At 41.3% G+C, this 22,630-nt stretch overlaps 2 protein-coding genes across 10 annotated transcripts; one reads left to right on the top strand and one right to left on the bottom strand.

Moving 5' to 3' along the window:
- Positions 1-933: 933 nt before the first annotated feature.
- Positions 934-11,437, bottom strand: lim2.4 (lens intrinsic membrane protein 2.4). Of its 2 annotated transcripts, none has more exons than XM_048229347.1 (5): positions 11,365-11,437; positions 3,814-3,989; positions 3,287-3,436; positions 2,959-3,093; positions 934-1,180 (listed from the first exon to the last, which is right to left on the bottom strand). In XM_048229347.1, the coding sequence occupies exons 1-5, from the start codon at positions 11,376-11,378 to the stop codon at positions 1,119-1,121; spliced, it is 537 nt and encodes a 178-aa protein (XP_048085304.1). In that variant the 5' UTR covers positions 11,379-11,437; the 3' UTR covers positions 934-1,118. The 2 variants fall into 2 exon arrangements, with proteins under 2 accessions (XP_048085304.1, XP_048085305.1); XM_048229348.1 differs by lacking the exon at positions 11,365-11,437 and adding an exon at positions 6,427-6,587.
- usf2 (upstream transcription factor 2, c-fos interacting) lies at positions 11,417-21,992 on the top strand. Of its 8 annotated transcripts, none has more exons than XM_048229340.1 (11): positions 11,420-11,869; positions 12,623-12,666; positions 12,914-13,065; positions 13,461-13,580; positions 13,704-13,860; positions 15,971-16,058; positions 17,157-17,204; positions 17,863-17,921; positions 18,202-18,296; positions 19,157-19,285; positions 19,944-21,992. In XM_048229340.1, exons 1-11 carry the CDS (start codon positions 11,832-11,834, stop codon positions 20,031-20,033), a joined length of 1,020 nt encoding a protein of 339 aa, XP_048085297.1. In that variant the 5' UTR covers positions 11,420-11,831; the 3' UTR covers positions 20,034-21,992. The 8 variants fall into 8 exon arrangements, with proteins under 8 accessions (XP_048085301.1, XP_048085297.1, XP_048085303.1 ...); XM_048229343.1 differs by having other exon boundaries at positions 11,426-11,869; positions 12,914-13,029; XM_048229338.1 differs by having other exon boundaries at positions 11,428-11,869; positions 18,202-18,314.
- The last annotated feature ends 638 nt before the right edge of the window (positions 21,993-22,630 follow it).

The following is a 22,630-nucleotide window of genomic DNA, read 5'->3' as shown; positions in this document are numbered from 1 at the left end:
TCTCTTTCTTTTCTCTCTTTCTCTCTCTCACACACACACACACACACACACACACACACACAGGTGGCTAAACAGTGAACAAAGTACTGTTCCATATCAGCAGTTAGGAAACATGTATATTTCGAAAAGATGATGTCTCTTGTTAGGCCTGCCCATCCTAGATCTCCTTTCAGTGAGATACTAGTATGGGACATTATATTAAAGTTTCTCTCAGACAAAAAAAAAATGTCAGGCCAATCAATGGCAAGAGGGGAAGACGAAATCAAAACTTATTGTGATAAACAGTAGCAGCAAAAACGTCAAAAAATGCAGTTGGAAAAAAGCAGACATTTATTTACAGTAAAGGAGACCCACATACATTGTTTCCTAACTGTTGATGCTGTTTATTGTCAGTTTGTAAAGTTTAGGCGAAGTAGGAAGTAACGTTAGGAATCTAATCAATGTGATTGGTAGGCTAGACCAATGATTTCAAAGTTAGTGCCCGTGTCAAAGAGTAGTACATGTTGGAAAGGAATCCCAATCATGAGTCACCTGACTCTTTTCACTTCGTGAGGAGTTTTGATTTTCCCAGGCTAGTCTCTTATACTCTCAAACCTTTAAAATTCACAATAGATGATGCTGCTTTAATCTGGTTTCATTTAGATTATTTGATTGAAATTTAACAGAAGTGAAAGACAGAATCAGAAGCACATGTCCTTGGGTCAGGCATGGCAAAGGCATTACAAAACACACACACACACACACACACACACACACACCACACACTCACACAAACACACACTCTCTCTTTTTCTTTCACACACAGAGAGAGAGAGAGAGAGAGAGGAAGAGAGAGATAAAAATAGAATCCTCTAGAACCACATGGACCGCAGATAGCTCATATGAAACCAATAGGGCAATTAAGGACTTAAATTAGGTCAAAGACGGGCCAGGTGATTTTGGTGAGAAACTTTATTGAAAAATAATATACTGTAGTTAAATGAAGAGCTGTCATTGTGTTATAGGTAAACAAAAAACTGTCCATTCATCTGCTGTGAAAAATAAAGTATAAGTTTTGTGTGTCAGTTATTTCTTTGGTCAATTCCTTAAAAATGCTCCCCTTTCATATCCTTCTTTCTTCAGCGAGGACTTGCTACTCTGCGACACTCATGCATTCTGTATGCACACATGTAGAAGATTCCTGCAACACACACACACACACACACAGTGAAAGAGAATTTATAAATGCATTACTTGTTGTCAAGTTACTTTGAGCTCTTGTAGTCTTGTAGCAACAAAAGGAGCACACAAGGCTCTCCACTAAGACAATATCTGTCCTCATAAAATATACAAAATACAGGGTAGAAATCAAGTTCTATCTGCTCATCACAAAAGTATACAAACACGCTGAATTAATCTTTCAAATCTGACACCTCACACATTACACGGATAATCAACACCTATAAAAACTGATCCTCATACCCATAGAAATGCACCACAGTTTGATATAAATATATGAGGAGTTTGGATCTGTGTGGATAATGTGGGATGTGTTTGGTTTCACACAAATTTGAAATTAACCAGACCAGTGCCCCCTACGTAACGTAGCCCTGCTAACAGCAGACCAGTGCCCCCTACATGAAGGAAGCACGTATGCAACTATGAAGAGCTTGGTTCCAAAAAACTATATCCATTTTAATGCATTTCATAAATTGTTTTTTTTTTTTTTACATTTTGTGTCGCAAGTAATTTCAGTAGAACTGTAATTGCGTATTGTTATTTGATTTATCTTTACTCAATCAAAACAACAAGTTGATTGATACCTGAAATACATCATTAAAGATGCTCTAAGCGATGCTGGGTAACGTGACGTCTGTTGACATTCAAACAAAACAGAGAGCTAGCTCGCTACTTCCTCCCCCTCCCTTCCGTGCAATTGAAACTCTCCTAAACGCGCATCTCGTCTGTGATTTGCTGGAACAGTTTGTTATGTTGTTATGGGTTCGGGTTGCCCAGGTTGTTTTTCTTGCCGTTCTTGGAGCCTGGGCTGTCCACAGAGATTGCGTTTTTTTACAGTGTATTCAGGACACAGACAGCTAGCGGATCGTGAGATGATGTTTGCTGTAAGTTACAAAAAATGTTTTAGCCTAAAAAACGCGTGGCATCGCTTAGAGCACCTTTAAATAACACAACCTTTTAATGTTTTTTTTTTTTTTTTTTTAATGGGTGTTTTGGAACTAAACTCTTCATATTTTAATGTCTACAGGTCATATACGGCATGGTCTTTACGTTTACACTTAGTCATGTATCTGACACTTTTTATGACTTAGGGACTTACAAAAAAGGGGAAACAATCAAGGCACAGTCCGACAAGGACATTAGTGCAGCAATAAGTACTCTCAGAATCAAGGACATTAGCGCAGCAATACTGTACTCTCAGAATCAAGGACATTAGCGCAGCAATAAGTACTCTCAGAATCAAGGACATTAGGGCAGCAATAAGTAGGCCTTCTACTCTCAAGGACATTAGCGCAGAAATAAATACTGCTCTTAATGACATTAGCGCAGCAACAGGTACTACTCTCAGAATCAAGGACATTAGGGCAGCAATAAGTACTAAATCAAGGATAGGGCAGCAATACTGTAAGTACTACTCTCAGAATCAAGGACATTAGTGCAGCAATAATCAAGGACATTAGCGCAGCAATAAGTACTATTCTCAGAATCAAGTGACAGTTCTAGAAAGGGGGCTAGAAAAATGTAAGTGCATTATTAGATTCAATTAGATTCAACTTTATTGTCATTGGGCACAGTACAAGTACAAAACAGTAAGCAATTATCATGACAATGAGTATTTTTTTTGTAGTAAATTTGATGTACTGATGCAATCCCATTAGTTGCTCACTGTTTGTGATTAATCACACTGTGATTATCATTGTGACCTTTTGTACTGTTAACATTTGAAAACTGTTATCTTACCTGCAAAGAAAGTCATGAGCATGGCTACCCAGCCCATTATGTAGGACCAGGAGAAACGCCAGTCTCCAAAGCGCTTGCCCAGGAAGTTCACGGTGATGCCCGTGTAGATCGCCATGGCGAGGAACACAAAAAAAGCTGCCAATCACAGAGCACCATCATTGTGTGTTTATTTAACGACAACGCATCAAAACAGATTCTAATTCACCATCGACCGCTACTGGCCGACCTATTTAGTATGTGCATCTGTGTGTGTGTGTGTGTGTGTGTGTGTCTGTGTGTGTGTGTGTCTCAGAGTAAGACAGAGAGAGAGAGAGAGAGAGAGACTTACTTGAGACAAAGAACATGACTCCTGCAGCGAAGGAGCGGTTGAACCTCTCAAAAGTGGAGAAATGGGCGAAAGAAAAGATGCCAGCGAGGATGCCAGCAAAGCATGTCATCCCAGACAGGATCATGAAGGCCCGCGTGGCATTCCAGTAGGCTGGGCAGAGGAACAAATTGGTTGCCAGCGGTTACCATCTGTGATTCTTCCTTATGCTCTCTGGGATCTTCAAAAAGCATCTAAAGACTTATGTCTGTTAACCTTGTTTTCCATATAATTATTTGATATTTGTTTCCTTCCATCCAGGTATGGTCATATAGAGTATATGGCTCATCCAAGAACAGCAACACATACACAAAGTAAAGAGTTGGGCCAGGTGTGGGAGTAGAAGCTTACCATTTAAAGGGAGAGGGGTATAATAGATTACATAGGAATTTCTTGAGTCAGGTATAATAAGTGTTTCTTCTGAATGACATATCTTTTCAAGTCTATACTGTGTGTGTGTGTGTGTGTGTGTGTGTGTGTGTGTTTCTCACCTATGCTGTCTGTCTGCAGATAGCACTTGTGCCCCATGCAGTACCTCCATAGGCCCTGGTGCGCCGAGCTTCCTGACAGGTGGTACTGCATCCAGTAGTCCGTCGCCGTGGAGACCACCAGCATGATGTTCCCCACAATGGCACAAAAGAGGCCGCCGCCCATAAAACTGTACATCCTTGGACACAGAGCACCATACAGATGTCAGCAAGGCTAAGCTTCAATGGACAATTTCAATCTGCTCCTAGCTAGAGGGTTTCCAGTTGAAATGTTCAAAACCAACATATATACTTTGAAATGAAAATTAATCGGACTTTAGCTTAATGCTCTATAATGGCAAATTTAAAACATGTTATTATTATTATTATTATTATTATTATTATTATTATTATTGTTCTTGTTTGACCCCACATTACTGTACCATTAGTGCAACTGGCAAAGTTAATTTGTCACAATTTTTTTGTTTCATTGTTATTATTTGTAATGTTATATTGTGTATTTTGGTTTATGGTTGTGTGTGTGTTGATTTATCACGTACAAGGATACAAGGATACAAGGAAGTTTATTGTCACATGCATATAGTTACTGGAAGTAAGAAATGCAGTGAAATTATGTCTGGTGTCAGCCTATTTGTGCATTAATGGGGGTGCAGTAGAAGAGGGGTTTAGTAGATTAAGTGGCAAGGGCTGCATAAAAAAAGGTGGGAGGATTGGGATTGGGTGGGGGGCACCAACAAGGAGCACCCAAGAGCAACAGGGGCAAGGAAAAACTCCCTTACCAAGGAAGAAACCTTGGGCAGATCCACGGCTCAAGGGGCTAACCCAACTGCCAGGGGTCAACGTAGGCCTAAAGGTCAATAAATGACATGTTGCACACGGACATTTGGATGCGTTGTGCACCTCACCTGGACAGTCAAATGCTGTAAGATGCTGATTCGTGGTTCACGCCGGCATACCACTGAGTTAAGAGGACTTTAAGGTGTAAGGAGTGAATGTATTGTTTTCATTTTACTGTAATCTAACAGTTTGGTGGGTAATAAAGAAGCCAAATAAACCATCAGTAACTGAGAACCAAGGCTTTGTGTATTTCCTGAGGGAGCGACAATAAGTTCAATATTGTTTTCTTTACCACTGGAATGCCTGAGGAATACACATGTTTGTTTATGCAGTTGAAAGGGTCACTACACCGACATGTCCTATAACCAGTCTGGAGGACCAGGGGCTACTGGAAGACACCCTGACAATAGTGTTAATATTCTAAACATAATAGGCCCTTTCTTTCTTTCTTTCTTTCTTTCTTTCTTTCCATTTTTCCCCTAGTAGTACACACACATGTGCACACTCAGACCCATTCAGTATACTGACTATAATTGAACTGATGCTGAACTATGCCACACAAAGCTACAATGAAAATAATCATGGCAAAAACTAAGTAAGCATTATTATGTTTGAGTCTCTGAGAAACTGCGATGGACAGAAACAAAAACAAACAAACAAACAAACAAAATACATCTGTGTGATTCCAATCCACAAAAGAGAGCATTGTATATGAGCCATGACTAATGTTGCTCATTTCCTTGACCCCCTCAGCCATCCAGACTGCACAGCAGTATACTAGACTAATGACCATGCAAATCATCATCCTACATCCACAGCTGTGCAGATCTTCTGTGATTGGACTTTAAAATTGGATTGGACTAGATTCCCCAAACGTATTAGTCCAAAAAAAGACGTTGCAGCAAAAAAGGCTAACGTTTCGACGGTTCACATCTTCATCGGAGTCCATGATGAGAGTGGATGGACTCTGATAAATATGTAAACCATCGAAACATTAGCCTTTTTTGCTGCACCGACCGAGACCAAGATAAACAAAATAAGGAACATGCACATCTGTGTGCTCTGGAGATTCCTCCTTTTATTTACACGATCAGTCCTTTCCCGAACGCCAAACCTCATCTCGTTGAGATGGGGTCTGGGAACTACATGCACATCTCGTATTTGAAACGTGGTTTACGTATGCCCAGAGCCATTTATTAGGCGCTACGGATGTCTATCAAATGCGTCTGTACGTAGCTCATAACCGCTTCGGTGTGACGTCATCGTCTTGCTGTCCCCCCTCCGTTCTGTGATTGGTTCCTTCGTTGAGGTAAAAATGAAGTCCATGGAATCCAGGCTGCCTAGCAGCGTGAATAAAATCGCTCACGTAAGGCAGCATGGGGAAACCCAGGCTATTCCAACCAGATTGCAGAGGCACAGTGGTATTACCTTTTTTACTAGGCCCAAACATTAACCCCAAAAGGTGTAGGTTTTTGAACATTCTAACATAAGAATCCGTTCCGCAACAATTGAAAGTTCTAAAATTCTATGTTGAATTCAATGAACCCATGATATTCTTTAACGTTCATTTCCCAACATTCCCGTCAAACCCGTGAAACGGTACTCCTTTAAGGGTTAATCAGAAGAAAACTGAACATAGCCTCCGAACATATTCAACTGGATCCAGCTACACTAGGTCACCAATGACTCAGCCGGACATTCACAAAAGGGCAGTGGACTCTCAATAGGGCATTAATTAACACACAAGCACACTGCAAAAGCATCCCTTATGTGTCTTACCTTGCAACCTCTAGGAAAACCAACCCTCTTGACTGTTCACCTTTCGGGGGAAGAAAGGGAGCGAGGGAACAGAGAGAGAGAGAAAGAGGGAGGGAGAGAAATGATGCGAGCCAGAGGAGAGAAAGTCAAAGAGAAACTCTCTGGGCGGAATTCCAAAAAGTTATCCCCTCTCTTTTTTCTGTTGATGGAGGCAAAATCCTTTAAAAACTCATCTACCTCCTCTCGCCTCCACCCCCTCTTTACCTAACAACTTTACCAAACAGACCAAAGCGGGTGTACTGGGGGTGGTGGTGGTGGAGGGGTTCCTGTGCACGTGATCCCATAGGCTTTCAGTCCAGGGTGTTGGTGGGGGGGTGGGGGTCTTTCTGTGACTTTTTGTGTGTGTGTGTGTGTGTGTGTGTGTGTGTTGCACAGCATGGATATGCAGAGGCTTGCAGTATACTGCTGTGGTACAAAGCAACATGCTGAAACACAGTTTCTTTTAGTGGGGCCTCTGTGTCGTACTGACACACACACCATCATTCTCACACACACCCACCTAGAATCACACACACACACACACACACACACACAGAAGGTACATTACACTCTGTGCAAGGACATGCACAGAGAGTAACCAGCAAGGGTCAACAGCAAACTGTCCATTGATTCATGTAAAAAAAAGCAGTTGAAATACTGTACATGATGCTAATGTATAATCAGCATACTTTCAGACACAAGCAAAGCATTGGGGGGAGGGGGAGCTTTATATATATGCCATGGCTCATATGTCTATGCAATGTCTTAACAGAGGGTTGAAGTCTTTTTCTTTGTTTTAACCTTTATGCAAGTCTACGCTGACATATTTTCAATACATCTATACCTGTGTGTGTGTGTGTGTGTGTGTGTGTGTGTTTCTCACCTATGCTGTCTCCAGATAGCACTTATGCAGTACCTCCATACCAGGGGTGTAGTGGTAAAATAAGAGGTGGGTAAACTATGAATTCTGCGATCTCGGTGAGGTGGACTGCCCCATGCAATATCAGATTTTTTAAAAAGGCATTCAGAACATGTTTGATGATGATGGAGGTTATTGTACAATATTTAAAACAATACAAGTGGTATTAAATGGTTCCTATAGAGTGTTGATGAGTGTACATATTGTGAATGTGGATAACAGTGTGATTTTCAAATGTTAAAAGTTGGCAAAGCAATTGGTGAATAAACTCTTTTGAGAGTTGGATAAACTCTAAGAGGTGGATAAACTCTATTTCTGACATTTCAGAGGTGGATGAACTGTGTTTACTTGCGTTTAGCCTCCACTACATCCCTGCTCTATACACCCTGGTGTGCTGAGCTTCCTAAAAACTACTTTTGTTGACCACATAATACCACATTGTCGTTTTTACAGTGTTATTTTATTTGTGTTTATGTTTTTGTGTATGGTATTTAGCAGACGCTTTTGTCCAAAGTGACTTACAATGACTTCAATAAATAATAAAATTAACATAATTACAACAATAACCTTAAACATACAAATTGCAACTCTGTAAGAAAAAATAATTAACTGGGAACAAGGTGAAGTCTTCAGATGCTTTTTGAAGATCCCATAGCTACAGTAGATAGATAGATAGATAGATAGATACTTTATTGATCCCCAAGGGGAAATTCAAGGTCTCAGTAGCATACAGACATCACACACAACATGCCCTTACAGCAGAAAAAGTAATATAAGTACATAAATACTGTAAACAATGAACAATAAAGATAGTAGAAGATAAAAAATACTAAAAATACAAAATATACTAAATCAAATATCCACATAGTGTGCTTAATGATGAATAAGCATGAAGCGCTTGCAGTGACAGGGCAGGGACGGAGCCTGTGATTCTGTCCAACAGTGTGACAGTGCAAGAATAAAGTCTAAAGCTATCACTGGACTGACATGGGCAGTATTTTAATTACCGGTATATGTATTTAATATTGCTGTTTCTTGTTGCCTAAGGGTTACTCTATAAGAATAGGGTGGGTGCCCGTCTAAAGATATCCCTTAGGCAATTCCCTATATGCAGCTCTAAAGTTAAATATACATAAACATAAATATCGATTTGTCCATGAAAATTTCATTGCCCTTTTGGAAGGAAATAAAACCCATTTTTCCTTTTTCTTGCAGTTGTATGCCACATTGTGACCAACTCAAGCTTCAACTTAGATCCAACTTTTCTCTTTTACGATCCCCTCTGGACATGTTTAAAGTTGGAAAAAATTAAAAGAAAAGTCAACTGAGGAGCCAAAATGGTCAACATGGGTTGTAAACCCAATTTTTTTGCTTGTGCCGCCAATTTTATGTCACCCTGTAGACAATTTAAAAGCATTAAATCTGTATTTTCTGTTTCATCATCCCGAACATTAAAAGTAAAATAATAAAAAAATTAAAAGTAACTAACTACAGGAGCTTGATTTGTCATGTGTGTCAAGTGCTACAAGACTAAAATTTGAAAATGATACAGATAAGATACTGAGGGAGAAGTACTAGCTGATGTATAGCTAGGAGAATACTAGCTAATGTATTGTATAAGTATATATACTCTTTTGATCCTGTGAGGGAAATTTGGTCTCTGCATTTATCCCAATTTGTGAATTAGTGAAACACACTCAGCACACAGTGAACACACAGTGAGGTGAAGCACACACTAATCCCGGTGCAGTGAGCTGCCTGCAACAACAGCGGCGCTCGGGGAGCAGTGAGGGGTTAGGTGCCTTGCTCAAAGGCACTTCAGCCGTGCCTACTGGTCAGGGTTCGAACCGGCAACCCTCCGGCTCCAAGTCCGAAGCGCTAACCAGTAGGCCACGGCTGCCCCCGTGTCATTCAAACTTCAGAACAGGATGATTTATGAGGATTTGTGCAAGCGATTACATCCGCCGAGGTATGCAGAAATAATGGAGGAGACGGAGGCAAAGATGCAGAAAGAGTTTTCTCCACCAAGTTAATCAATTCTGTATATCGAGACACCTTACAGGATGTTATTCTGTTTGTCCGCCATGTTGCCTGTCATGTACGTAGGCAATAGGCATTTATAGCACAAAAAGTAAAAAAAAAAAGCAGTTCAGTTTAAAAAGAGGCTGACCTGTTAAATTGGTCATACTAGTTACGGAATAGATGGTGCAGTTTGCTGTGTTACAGTTGATTCCACTGTTGTGAAGTCTGCTTCTTGTCAGTTTAATCATCGTTTACATTGATATGGGACGCTGATTACATTTTTTACCAGATCTTCTTCATAGGGGCCCCAATGTACAGAATTATTAGCCCTCTGCCAGCTGATCAGAAAATAGTATTTATTGTCTCTTGGGGTTTTCAATAATATGCCTAGTTTCCTAGAAAAGTTGGTATTCCATGATTATTTTTGTCATTTCAAATGACTAATTACTTGTATTTAAATAAAATGTTTGTTACATTTTATGAGCCAGTATGTGTAGTTTGTAACAAGATTATATTTGTGCCCATCTCTGTCAGAGAATAAGGAGGAATCACAGAAGAAGATAAAAAATTAGAGTTGTATCATTTAGGTCTGCATGCAATGTCTGTGAGAAGCAGCATTGGTACTCAAGGGGACAAGGGTGTAGGCCTACATTGTGTGATAATTTGATCAACTGATAATTTAGTAATGCTAACCCCACTGCAGCCAAACTTCACACACAGTAGGCGAAACCGTTGTATTACATTTTAAGGCTATACTCACCTCAACACACAGAGAGAGAGAGAGAGAGAGAGAGAGAGGGGGAGAGAGAGAGAGAGAGAGAGAGGATAAAGAGTCTGACAGAGTAAAGGATTCCCCTTTACTCTGTCAGACAAAAAGGAACAAGGTTGCACACACACACACACTCACATATAAATCTGTCTATGATTCGTCTTGTTTATAAATTGATTGGATTATGGGTGAATTGCCTACACTCGGCATCCTGTTTTATCTGAACATGACGCGTATGCAAAGAGCCAAGGAGTTGGGGTAAATGTTGGTAGTCTATTTGTAGCCTATAGGCTACAGTTTATTGTCTGTAACTGTGATGATCAGGTGATCAGTCCATTTTGTCTTTCTGACGGTGCTCCTTCAATCTCTTTTTTTTTTTTCTTAGCTACATATGCTCATGCATGACACAGGACCCAATGAGGCTTCAAAGGGGTTTTATTTTATATGTAGGGCTATTAACATGTGCGTGACTAAAACCGCTAAGCTGAATTGCTTTTAACATGACCAACTACAAGCTTCATATTAGCCCCCCCTACGCAGAAAACAGTGTGATACATTGTGTCTTTTCCTGCATGGCTACAACTCTCCTCTTCGTAAGAAATCCATATCCGTGTCATGTGGTTTGACGGAAAACCCGGATTGGATCACTTCGGTCACCTGAGTCATAGGCTATCTCTCTCGTGTGCAGCTTGAGATTTGTTAATAAGGTTGACTGTATCACATGTCGAGAGAAGATTGAGGAATCGACACATTGAACATGTTGCTGCTTTTAAAACGCGTTTATTGCATAGCGAGATCAAGAACAGTAACGTTACTGCCTAGGCTAGGCTATAGGAACTACTTATTCTAGCCTACAGCCTAGAAGACTCCATTATGCACTATATGTAACACTGTCGATAAAGTGAGCTCTACCTTACATCCAGGGTAGGCTACACCCAGTGAGTTCTACATTACATCCAGGGTCTCTATCAGCACGAGGCGAACTTGTAAAATGACAACACTGTCGTGGGCTTGTACATGTTTCCATTTAGATCACACAGAAATCAAATAACCGTATGCGGTCTAAGGAGCGCTTCATCATTCTCTGACAATAAAGAATTTATGCGTGACAGATTTGCTTAATAATTACGTGCTCCATTATCCAAGGGCATCAATCGACATTGGGCAACAAAAAGTTTTGTAATCGGCGGATATCTAGTTAATTGCCTACCTATTCCACTCCATATTTTATTACCCGCAACCGAATAGGGCTGCAGTCTTGCGGATGGATACGTCAACAGCTTTGCAGTGAAAGAGCCGAAGGATACCGATCCTCTAGAGAAGAAAGGAATGAAGTAGCAAAAGGAAATAGAAATTCTAACATAGTGAAAATATACATGTTTGATCGAAACCAGAATAGCAATCCAACTGATCTTTTCAGCAATTCAGCTCGCAGGACATAGAGTTACGTTCGCTACTCTCGGAAACTGGGTCACTAGAGGACGAAAACGACGATATCTGCAAGAGCGCGCAAACAACCTCCATCTCTGCGGTCTCCATTTTAGGTTCTTGCCCAGCCTGTACCTCACGTGTCCTGGACTGTCTTTCTCACATGACCCGTGTGTTTGTCCCCGTGATCAGGACTTCCATCTCCGTATTTCAGTGTCGCTGAATATCACTTTTTATATCGTTACCTTCATGGATATGCTCGAACAGAGCCTGGACACCCCTACGAGGTGAGAGCGCGTCCCTTGCCCGTCGCTCGCATTAATGGCTTCCGAGGCCCAGTCACCTCCATCTTTGGGCACTGTTTGCAGCTTAAACATGTATAGTTTGATATTATTTTTAACCCACTACAGTAAGGCAAATAAGTATTTCCCTGTATATGCGCGGGTTGTTTGAATAGCCTGTCCTCAACACATTAGTCGATGCTGTTTATCTAGGTTAATCGCCAACTTTGTCATTTAATGTTAGCCCAAAGACTACATGCTATATCCAATAAAGGTCGTTTCGTTTCTCAGGTCTAGTTTGCTGATTTATAATAACCACACTACATGGCAGTTGCATGTTGATACGTTTAAACTTAAGCTAATGACTTTAAAACATGCACACAATTCCCAGGTGATGTACCAAATTATTAGTTGAACGTCAGTGGGATAGCTAACGTTAACGTTAGCCCACCAGAGCCCCGGTTTGTTGTGTTGAATTGGTGCTCACATAGCAGCACCAGACATGACTAAGTACATAATATTTACATTGCCTTTAATACTGATCCGATTGTTGTTAATATTATTTTGGATAAAATAAACCTTGTAGGATAGATATGGTTATATTGTCTGCTTAGCTATTGTGCACAAAAACAAGTAGTTCATGCCCGAGTTTTCACAGTATAGCTATTGAAGTTGGACTGTGTTCATGGCGGGATGCCAGGTTGGGCATATTTCACAATTAGTTGTAAAGTCGCCACATCTGTTTCTCTGCCTCTGCAGTCACGACAAACAGGAAACCGAGGAGGTGGTTCAGCTGCAGGAGGGTAAGTTAACATGCTTGGAGAAGGATGTTGCTTATGTGTGGATGTTAGTCCTAGTCTAGACTTTGTGGTTATCGAGAATATCATGTAGTGTGAAATTAGTCAAGAGATCTGATCTGTGTAGGTGTTCAGTTGTTTAGCATTAGTTTTAGATGACGGTTTTCACTGACATTCCTGTTTATTTTGACACCTGGGTGTGTTTCCTTGAATTTCCCATGGGGATCAATAAAGTATCTATCTGTCTCCTCAGGTGAGGCAGTTGGGGCAGAGGAGCAGGCTGCTGTTACCATAGCAAGTGTCCAACAGGCAGCATTTGCCGACCACAATGTCCAGTACCAGTTCCGCACAGAAAGCAACGGTGGCCAGGTGGGGTTTATCGCTGACCCTGAGGACCAGTTTCCCGTATGTGTGGATTAAGAGTCCAAGATTAAAACTTTCTCAATGGAGATCTCCATTGGATTTCTCTTTTAGTCCAGGACTAGGGATTCATTCATGTATGGATATCCAGCGCTGATCTTTACAATAAAATCTGTCCTCTGACCTAGGGCACAAGAATTAAGGAATATGTTTTACCTTGTTAAACTACAGTCTTTTACACTCTGTATTCAACTTCCATTGCTGGGTCGAACCGATTTCTATGCCATTTATATAAGTGTAGGTAATCAAGCAGGATTATTGTAAAGTAGATCTCTCTCTCTCTCTCTCTCTCTCTCTCTCTCTCTTTCTTTCTTTCTTTCTCTCTCTCTCTCTCTCTCTCTCTCTCTCTCTTTCTCTGTCTCTGTCTCTCTCTCTGATAGGTGACATACCGGGTGGTGCAGGTGACGGAGGACCAGTTGGAAGCCGTTGGGGATGGGGGAACGGCAGTTAGTGTGGTGTCCACGGCTGCCTTTGCTGGGGCTCAACAGGCAGTAGCTCAGGTTTGTGTGTGTGTGTGTGTGTGTGTGTCAGTCATGAATTGTCATGTCATGAATTTTATGTTAATAATTGTCAGTTAATGAATTCAAGCATATGTGTTTTTGTCACTCTCTCTGTGTGTTTAGGCTGTTATCCAAAACCCCTTTAGTAATGGTGGCAGTCCTGGCGGGGAGGCCGTGGGTGGAGAGACGCGCTTCGCTTATTTCCCAGCAGCCACTGTGAGTGACGGAACGGCCACAGCTGTGTCTGTGCAGGCCACCGCAGACCCCTCACAGGCAGGAGGTGAGCTCTTTCTTTCTTCCTCTCTCTCTCTCTCTCCCTATCCCTATCTCCCTTTCTATCACCCTCTTTCTCTCTCTCGCTTTCTCTATCTCTCCCTCTCATTCTCTAGCTATCCTTCTATCCTTCTCTCTCTTTCTCTCTCTCTCTCTCTCTCTCTCCCTGGCTACATTTACCTTTTTAATGTGGCGGAACCGTTCCATTCATTGTTCTTATTAAGTTGTCAGCCGCCTCTTCTCTTAGGGATTTGGTTGTTTGGACAATATGGCTACACCAACTCATTCAAAAGCGAAATGATCACATGCAGTGGTCTTGTACAGTATTTAGATTAGCAAATAAATTAATTATGTTTGAGATATGCTGTGATATCCTCTCCTTCTGCAATGTGTTATGAATCCAGTGGAAGACTTGCAAAGATATCAGTCAAGCAGCGTCACACACACACACTTTCGAGCTGCGCCACACAATTGCTTACGGTTACTTCAACTGAATTTGTCAGTTGCTATATATAGCTCAAACCTCGTGATTTTTATTTAGATAGCAAGATTGATATTGCCTATTTCACTTAAAAATGTATTAATTAATAGTTAAACTATACAACTAAACATATATTAATTATTAATAACATTATTAAAACTCTTGGTCATATTGTTAAGGTCATAGATATACAATGCATGCTGTTGTTTACAGATGGTTATTTGAACCCTCGTCACTCTGAATTTATGTCACAAGTAGAATCTCAGTTTGACATAGTCTGAGAGTGTCCATGAAGTGGATTAAAAATGATGGCTACGTGATTAGGGGGAAATATCTCATTGCGTTTTTTTTTTTTTTTTTTTGTGACAGATATTAGGATTTGATTTGCAATATAATTTTTTATATAAAAGGTCAATGTTCCATATTTATTATTTATTTTATTTAACCTTTATTTAACCAGGAAAATTCCCATTGAGTTACAGTAACTCTTCTCCCAGGGAGAAATATACATATACATAAAAGACAGGACAAAGGTTACATACTACACCACAAATCTCTGTACATCTCTGTACATTCACTTTATGTTGGGCCACATCTGATTGGTGAGCATGCCTAGTGTATGCACAGCACTCCTGTTTGATGGGTTTCACTATCTGTCACACAAGGAGGATTACATGAATATAAAAGATTGACCATTGGGACATTTACATGCAATTTTGAGTTAATGTGAGTTAAAATTGGACATTCTCCTAATCAAGGAAAGAATTCTGATCAGCTGTGAGATCAAAATGTAAGGCTGTCAGGCCAATGTTTACAGAAACAAGCTGGAAGAAATATATGTAAATGGAATGTATGCGAATAAACTGTCAAGTAGTAGAAAGTAAAGACTGCACTCAGGGGCTGAAAGATATACAAAATTGTATTCAGAGGGCCGAAAACAGCATTACAGGCCATGAAAAACACAAATGGGCAAATGTTTCGGGCCTAGCCCTCCATCAGTGTCTCAAATTCGAAACCCATCACCAGGCACTGACACCTCTTATAAGTTCCCGCACCAATCACCAAAAGCATAAGTGAAATACACAATCACAGTGTGTGGTCCCTAGACATAGAGACACAAATACAGTACCCCAAAAAACATACAACATCAATGTCAATAATACCATAAACATCATACAGACTTATCCATACATGTAGACACTATTGAAACGAGGGCATGCAATAATACAGGTCGCAATTAAGTAAACAACTTAATAAACTGTCTCCATCTACTTGAATTGCCTTATACCTGCGAATCGAGAGTTACGTAAGGGATCATGTATAGAACGCCGGTCATTATTGGAAAAAATAAGTCCCGACAGGGCAAACCAGACCCCGACGCGCAGTGTTAAATAGTTTGTTGGAAACTTACTTGCTCAAGGGCACTTCAGCCGTGCCTACTGATCAGGGTTCGAACCGGCAACCCTCAGGATACAAGTACGAAGCGCTAACCAGTAGGCCACGGCTGCCCTTTTAATAGTTAAAATGTGCATTAAAAAGTTGGTTGGAAACTTAATGTCATTCATGGAGTTCATATTGTTTTTTTTTCTTACTTCCTGTTTCTATCTCTTCTGCTATCTCTTTTGCTCTGCCACAGGTCAGTTCTATGTGATGATGAGTCCTCAAGATGTGTTGCAAACTGGCACGCCTCGGACTATTGCACCACGTACACACACCTACACAACGTGAGTACAGTCATGCAGTAATGTACAGACTGGACACCGTGTGAAAATACCTTCCCCTGCCTACACACACGCACACACGTAAGCACAAGATCACGCATGACAGTCGATGCACCCACGCTGTCACTGTGTCTCAAATGGCGTACTTCTGCACTTACAATACCCAATTTGAGTGCGTGAGGGTGTTCACACTGAGAATTCCAACGACACAAAGTGCACTGCACTGCTAGTCCCCGGATGGTGCACTCATGACGGTCAAAAAGCTGAGTGTGGAATGCTGGACACTTTTCGCCCTTAATGGATGCCATCTTGGCTATATAGTGGAAGGGCAGGGGAGCGTTTTCAAACTCGTGGTAATCGTGGTTGAGAAAGCTGAAACGGCAGCAGTGGAAAACACACTTTACAGCGGTACAAGCAAGTTATAACAGAAACTGTTCATATTTTGACACAGTACGACCATGTCACTGTCGAATAGAGGACACCAATAAAGTTATATTTAAATGTTGCGATTGTCATTTCCGTCAAGTGCACAGAGTTAGTGTTTGATATGAGACGACACTATTCTGTTAAAATGTACACACTCCGCCATTACTGTAAAGAAAGTGTACTCACGGAAGTACGCCAATTGAGACACAGTGAGTGTAAGCATCGCTCGTACAGCAAAACATCAAAGATAAATAAATAAACAAACACACACACTTTTGGATTTGTGAAGTTCTTCTTACACATCAGGTTTTGTTTGCCTTTTCTATTGTAATATTTCCTGTCAATCACTTTATGGCTTACACTGTATGCGTGAAGCGCTAGCTAGCTTACTGACTAAGGTTAGCTTAGATAGGACCATATCATGTTCAGCGGACAATCTGAAGTACACCCAGTCAGTACAAACACCCCTGCTCCATCCCTGCATGGTTTGGTCCGTTCAGCCAACGCCACTCCTGTTCAGAAGGAAGCAACCCCTTGTTGACCTTTGGCTGGCTGGGGTGTCGGTCTGCCCGTCCCGTTGAAAAAAAAAAAGAAAAAAAAAAATGTTCTATGTGATTTGAGTGCCTAAAACAAAGTCCTGCCAAACCACTGTGCCCCTTCCCATGCCCTCAACAGAGACTACGGGGAAAACAAGATGCTGCAACACGGTGGCAATGCCAGCTGGTGAGGACCCTCTTCCGCACACCCCCACGCCCCACTGCCCCCCTCCACCCATCTGTGCCCAGTTATCCCCTCCACTCACCCACCCACCCACACACCCACCCAAATCCAGACCAGCTCTCCCGCCTCCCCCTAACTGCAACAGGCAGTGTGAACTTGGGGTTGTGGAAGTGTGGCTGTCTTTGTTGTGGAAGCGTGGCGTGGCCACCTTGCCGGTTGATTGGTGTGCAAAAAGGTTTTGCAGAGACACTGAGGTCTGTGTGTTTGTGCCCATTGGAGGTCAGAGCTGTATAGATTTTTGTCTGTGCCACTGCAAAGGTGAATTCATTAGGTCTGTGTCTGTGAGGTTTGCCCCAGTTTAGAACCCTGCAAGACATTTTTCTGGGTTGAGTAAAAAGGCTTGTGTGTGTGTGTGTGTGTGTGTGTGTTTGTGTGTTTGTTTGGGGTATATACACAACGTTAGAACTTTGCTTTTCACTTCTTGTTCTATGGCCTACGTTTTAAAATACCTGTTAGATTGAATTTTAGACAGTGTTCGTGGCCCCTGACCAATGGATTTGTCTCGACTGTTTTCTACTGTGTTTGTGTGTGGGTGTGTGTGTTGAGGTTATATTTGAGAAGGGGAAAAACCCTTCTTTTGTCTTGCCTTCTTGCTCTTTAGGAAGATGGAGGGAGCACGAGCACCTCGAGATGAAAGGAGGAGAGCACAACACAATGAGGGTGAGCAGGACTACATTTCCCATGATTCTTGGCAGAATGTTTTGATTGAATGAATTGTTCAGGAGTTTCAGTGCCCACTAACTCTACCAATATATAAAAAAATGACTAAATATCAGACAAAGCAAGTACATGGTGTAACAGCCATATCTTCCATTAAACAGGTCTACTGACACAGTGGTTTTAATATCTCTTGTAATTTGTTGGATGCATTTGTTTTTTAATATATTTTAATTTACATTATTTTATTTTAATTCCTGTGTCTTCTGTCTACCTGTTCCAGTTGAAAGACGAAGAAGAGATAAGATCAACAACTGGATTGTGACTCTGTCAAAAATCATCCCAGATTGCAACATAGACAGCAGCAAAACTGGAGCGGTGAGCATCAGCAATGGGGTGGGTTCCAAACCGAACGCATCTGCTCTGTTGCCTCACAGCCATGAGAGGTTTTTCATAAGATATGACTTTGTAGTTAAGGCATCTTTTAAGAACGATGGTATTGATCGATCTTTTAAGATAACGTTGACACCACGGTAGGACGTAAGCACACAGCAAGAACGATAAACTAATGTTAGAAAGTTGGCTGACAGACAGCACATGAATCACACCAGACACTATCAATGGTTACAATAAAAGTATAATGTGCAGTATTTGTTTCTCTGAAAAATCTAAGGACAAAGATTTTAACACGAGACATACACATTCAATCAGCAGCCATAAGAAGACTTTTATCCATCATTGTGTTGTGCTGTAGCTGTAACTCTAGCTTTAAAGTTTGTTAAAATGCTTAAATGTTAATAGCTTAAATGTTATTATATTGCTGTAGTTGTAGCTCTGTAGCTTAAAACTTAAAATGTTTCCATGTTAATAGCCTAAATGTTATTCCATTGCTGTCAGTCGCTTTGGATAAACGCGTCAGCCAAGTGAACAAATGTAAAATGTAAATGTTTATTTTTCACAGCAGTTTGAGAGTTTTTCCGCATTTGTGGGTTATAGGCAGCATAGATACATCACAGTTGCCTTCAAAAAGTTCAAAGGTATCTTAGAAGACATGAAAATGAGAGTTTGATCGATTTGGAACAACACTTGCTGCTTTGCTCTTCTGTTAGGTATCTTAAAAGACAGCATTTTTTCCCATTTGGAACAGAGCCATAGTTTCCATTACCTGAATGTGTGTGTTTGTGATCACATCTGCATGTGCGTGCGTGTGTGTAACCTTGTTCATTTTTGTCTGACAGAGTAAAGGGGGAATCTTGTCTAAGGCGTGTGACTACATCCGTGAACTCAGGCAGAATAACCAGCGGCTGCAGGAAAGCTTTAAAGAGGTGGAGAGAGTGCAGCTGGACAACGACCTACTCAGACAACAGGCATGTCGCACAGACACACACTCACTCATTGACTTAGTCATCTCAGTCTGCAGACTCAGTCACTTCACCTCGTACATACTTATACAAACAAAAGGTGAAAGAAAACTATATATTTCAGCTTTTAATGAACTCTTCTTTTTCATGTATTAAAGACAGGGATGTCAAAGTTAACACGATTGTAATGCATTAACCATTAACTTTAGTTAAAGTTAAAGTTTCACAACTATAGTATGAAGTTCAAATTCTATTTCTAATTTTTGTTGGTAGGCTGTGACTTGGTTTGATATGATATTTGAACTTCACCCTCTGCTATAAATAAGTTTAACTAGGTCTATATTTTTGAACTTGTGGTATGAGCATATTTGAAATACCCAGCATTTCGATTAAAATTAGAATAATTCCGGGCTTTTTTTACACCACAGTTGTAACATATTACAGTAGTGTGCACCACTTTTCTTCCCAAAGTAAAATTTTGTTAACATAATGTGTTGGAGTGGTGCTGCTAAGTCTAGTCATTAATAGCAACATATAGAGTTATAATTACATATTTTGAGGTACCGGTACACAGACATGTATATGGAAAATGCCAAGCACTGGCGTTTCCCTGGTCGTGAAACCACCCATAACATGCAACCCTCTGGCTTGATTCTGGTTGTAGATTGAAGACCTGAAGAATGACAACGCACTGCTCCGGGCCCAGTTACAACAGCACGGCATTGAAATGGGTGGAGAGGCGGCAACACAGTGACGAACACACACACACACACACACCATACACACACCATACACATACACACACACACACACACACACACACACACACACCATACATATACACATACATACACACTCACACACACACAGCACTGCATAGTTAGATGAAGAGACTGTTTCTGCAGTGATGTGTCCCCACTCTCTCACACACACACACACACACACCATACATATACACACACACATACACTCACACACACACACAGCACTGCATAGTTAGATGAAGAGACTGTTTCTGCAGTGATGTGTCCCCACTCTCTCACACACACAAGCATACATACGCTCGTATTTTTATTTCACCCGCACTTATTAACAAAAATTGTCTTTTTTTTTTGTTTTTACACACAGAAGCATACCCAAATACACAGGGGGCTGGCAATTTGAAGACTTTTCGGACAGTAGTTGAAAACAAAAAGAGTATACGTTAACACTACTAAGAAATTCCTACCCTCCACCACCACACACACACACTCTGAAAAACTCAGACCCTAGAAACCTGCATCCCTGTGGGAGGAAGACTCCTGATCTTCATCATATCTGCCCTTCTCGGCCCTCAACGCCCTAAGCTGTTGGCTTATTTTGGTTTTCATTTGTTGTTTTCTCTGCTTTAATGCTCCTCATCGTTGTACTGCTGTCTGTGTAACATTTTGTTTGCTATGTTGTCATTTAATTTATTAGTTGATAACAAAAAAAATCATGAATGCTCAAGACTCCTGGCAAGTGAGAATGGCCAGAGCATCGGTCTTTTGTCTGCTTGTCTCACACCGGCTTAACATACGTCTTAGCACCCGTGAGCGTGTTCTCTAGCCGTGAGCAGCTGAAGGATGGAAGAATAATAATGTACATAAGAGTTTGCATTGCGTTGTGCTGTGCTGTGCTGTGCTGCGCTCCTCTTGGTGGGGAGTGGGCGGGTGATGAAGGACTCCAGACTTCTCTCAGGTATCCGATTACGCTTCTGCACACTGTGACCTGTAGGGGGTGTGCATGAGTCCACGTCCCCTTCAGCTGCAGGGTCTGTCCAACAAACTTTCTCTCTCTCTCTCTCTCTCTCTCTCTCTCTCTCTCTCTCTCTCTCTCTCTCTCTCTCTCTCTCTCTCTCTCTCTCTCTCTCTCTCTCTCCGCAAGTGGAGCTGGTTTTAGTACCACTTCTGGCTTGCCCTCTCTGGAGTATGGAACTGTAAAGCAGGTGCTTTTGCAACAATACAGAGCTTTGTCATCATGTTTGAACAATGGGAGAAAAATGTATTGCTGACTGGATGACCAATATAATGGAAGAGCACTTGGTTTCACACTGTCAGAGGAACTAAAACAACCACACACACAAGTTCTCTTTCAAGAGTCCCTAAAGGATGCTGTTGCCTCTATTGTGTCCCATAAATCTGAATCCTGAGGCTATTCAAAGCACTGGATCAAGATTGTCATGTAGACCAGAAAAAAATATGACACTCAAGATATTCAACCTCAATTTTTTTCATGCCATCCTTTTTTTTTTTAAATTATTATTATTATTATTTTTCATGGGCAGATCTGAGATTCATGGTAACACCAAGGAGCTGGAGCACTGTAATACATACGTTTGAACTCCTATGTCTTCCCTGCAAGCACCAAGTACTGGGTGGCCAACCATGGGTTCCTTTAGGTCAAGAAAAGCATCTGCATGGCTAGTCCTGGAAATCTGCTAGAAGAAGTTATTTTTGAAAGAGACTTTTCCCCCCCTCATCCAAACACACGAGAATACAGTCAGACACAGTGTAGCAAGCTTGGTGTCTGCTTTGTTACTGTTACCTGCATTATTATTTTTCCCTGTTTGTTGAAATGCAGAAACCACAATTATGAGTTTGCAGACATTCTTAGGTAGTAACTCTCCGATCATCCTAACCACGGGCATGATTTCTATCAAATTGTACAATAAAATTGCAATGTTTATATCAAATCATTCTGCGTGGTGCATATGTTTTATTTCAACAAATGTAAAGCTGAAAGTCTTCAAACCAACCTAGGAACAGCTAATCCATTGTCCTGTCCTCCACAAGGTACCACTGTTGTGTAGTATGGGACAGGGAAGAATCTGCCGCCTTATCTGATATTATTATCTGATATTTAGGGGCAGCCGTGGCCTACTGGTTAGCGCTTCGGACTTGTAACTGGAGGGTTGCCGGTTCGAATCCCGACCAGTAGGAACGGCTGAAGTGCCTTTGAGCAAGGCACCTAACCCCTCCCCGAGCGCTGCTGTAGCAGGCAGCTCACTGTATCGGGATTAGTGTGTGCTCCACCTCACTGTGTGTTCACTGTGTGCTGAGTGTGTTTCACTAATTTACGGATTGGGATAAATGACCAAATTTCCCTCATGGGATCAAAAGAGTATATATACTTATACTTACTTATATATATACACAACTGGTACCCTCAGGAGTGCTTCAAGGGCGAGTGAGGGGATTAGACTGCAAGGTGGTTAAATCTGTAATACCTAATATGGGTACAGGAAGAGACGGGGCTCTGGAGAAAAGCTCCCCCTCCATTGGGTGTGTCTCTGGGCTGAGCAGCACTGGCACTGCACTCTCTCGATATCTC

The sequence above is a fragment of the Alosa alosa genome, chromosome 20 (genome assembly GCF_017589495.1).
Source record: "Alosa alosa isolate M-15738 ecotype Scorff River chromosome 20, AALO_Geno_1.1, whole genome shotgun sequence".
Lineage (NCBI taxonomy): Eukaryota > Metazoa > Chordata > Actinopteri > Clupeiformes > Clupeidae > Alosa > Alosa alosa.
This window is presented reverse-complemented; position numbering and strand designations above follow the sequence as displayed.

Bases quoted from the DNA above. Each gene is read 5' to 3' on its own strand.
- lim2.4 (XM_048229347.1), bottom strand. The intron at 3,437-3,813 runs GTGAGAAACACA...TCCTCTGCCCAG, and splicing joins TCTGCAGACAGACAGCATAG to CCTACTGGAATGCCACGCGG. The intron at 3,094-3,286 runs GTAAGTCTCTCT...TGTGATTGGCAG, and splicing joins AGTCATGTTCTTTGTCTCAA to CTTTTTTTGTGTTCCTCGCC.
- usf2 (XM_048229338.1), top strand. From the start codon at position 11,832: ATGGATATGCTCGAACAGAGCCTGGACACCCCTACGAG. The intron at 11,870-12,622 runs GTGAGAGCGCGT...CTGCCTCTGCAG, and splicing joins AGCCTGGACACCCCTACGAG to TCACGACAAACAGGAAACCG. The intron at 17,205-17,862 runs GTGAGGACCCTC...CTTGCTCTTTAG, and splicing joins CACGGTGGCAATGCCAGCTG to GAAGATGGAGGGAGCACGAG.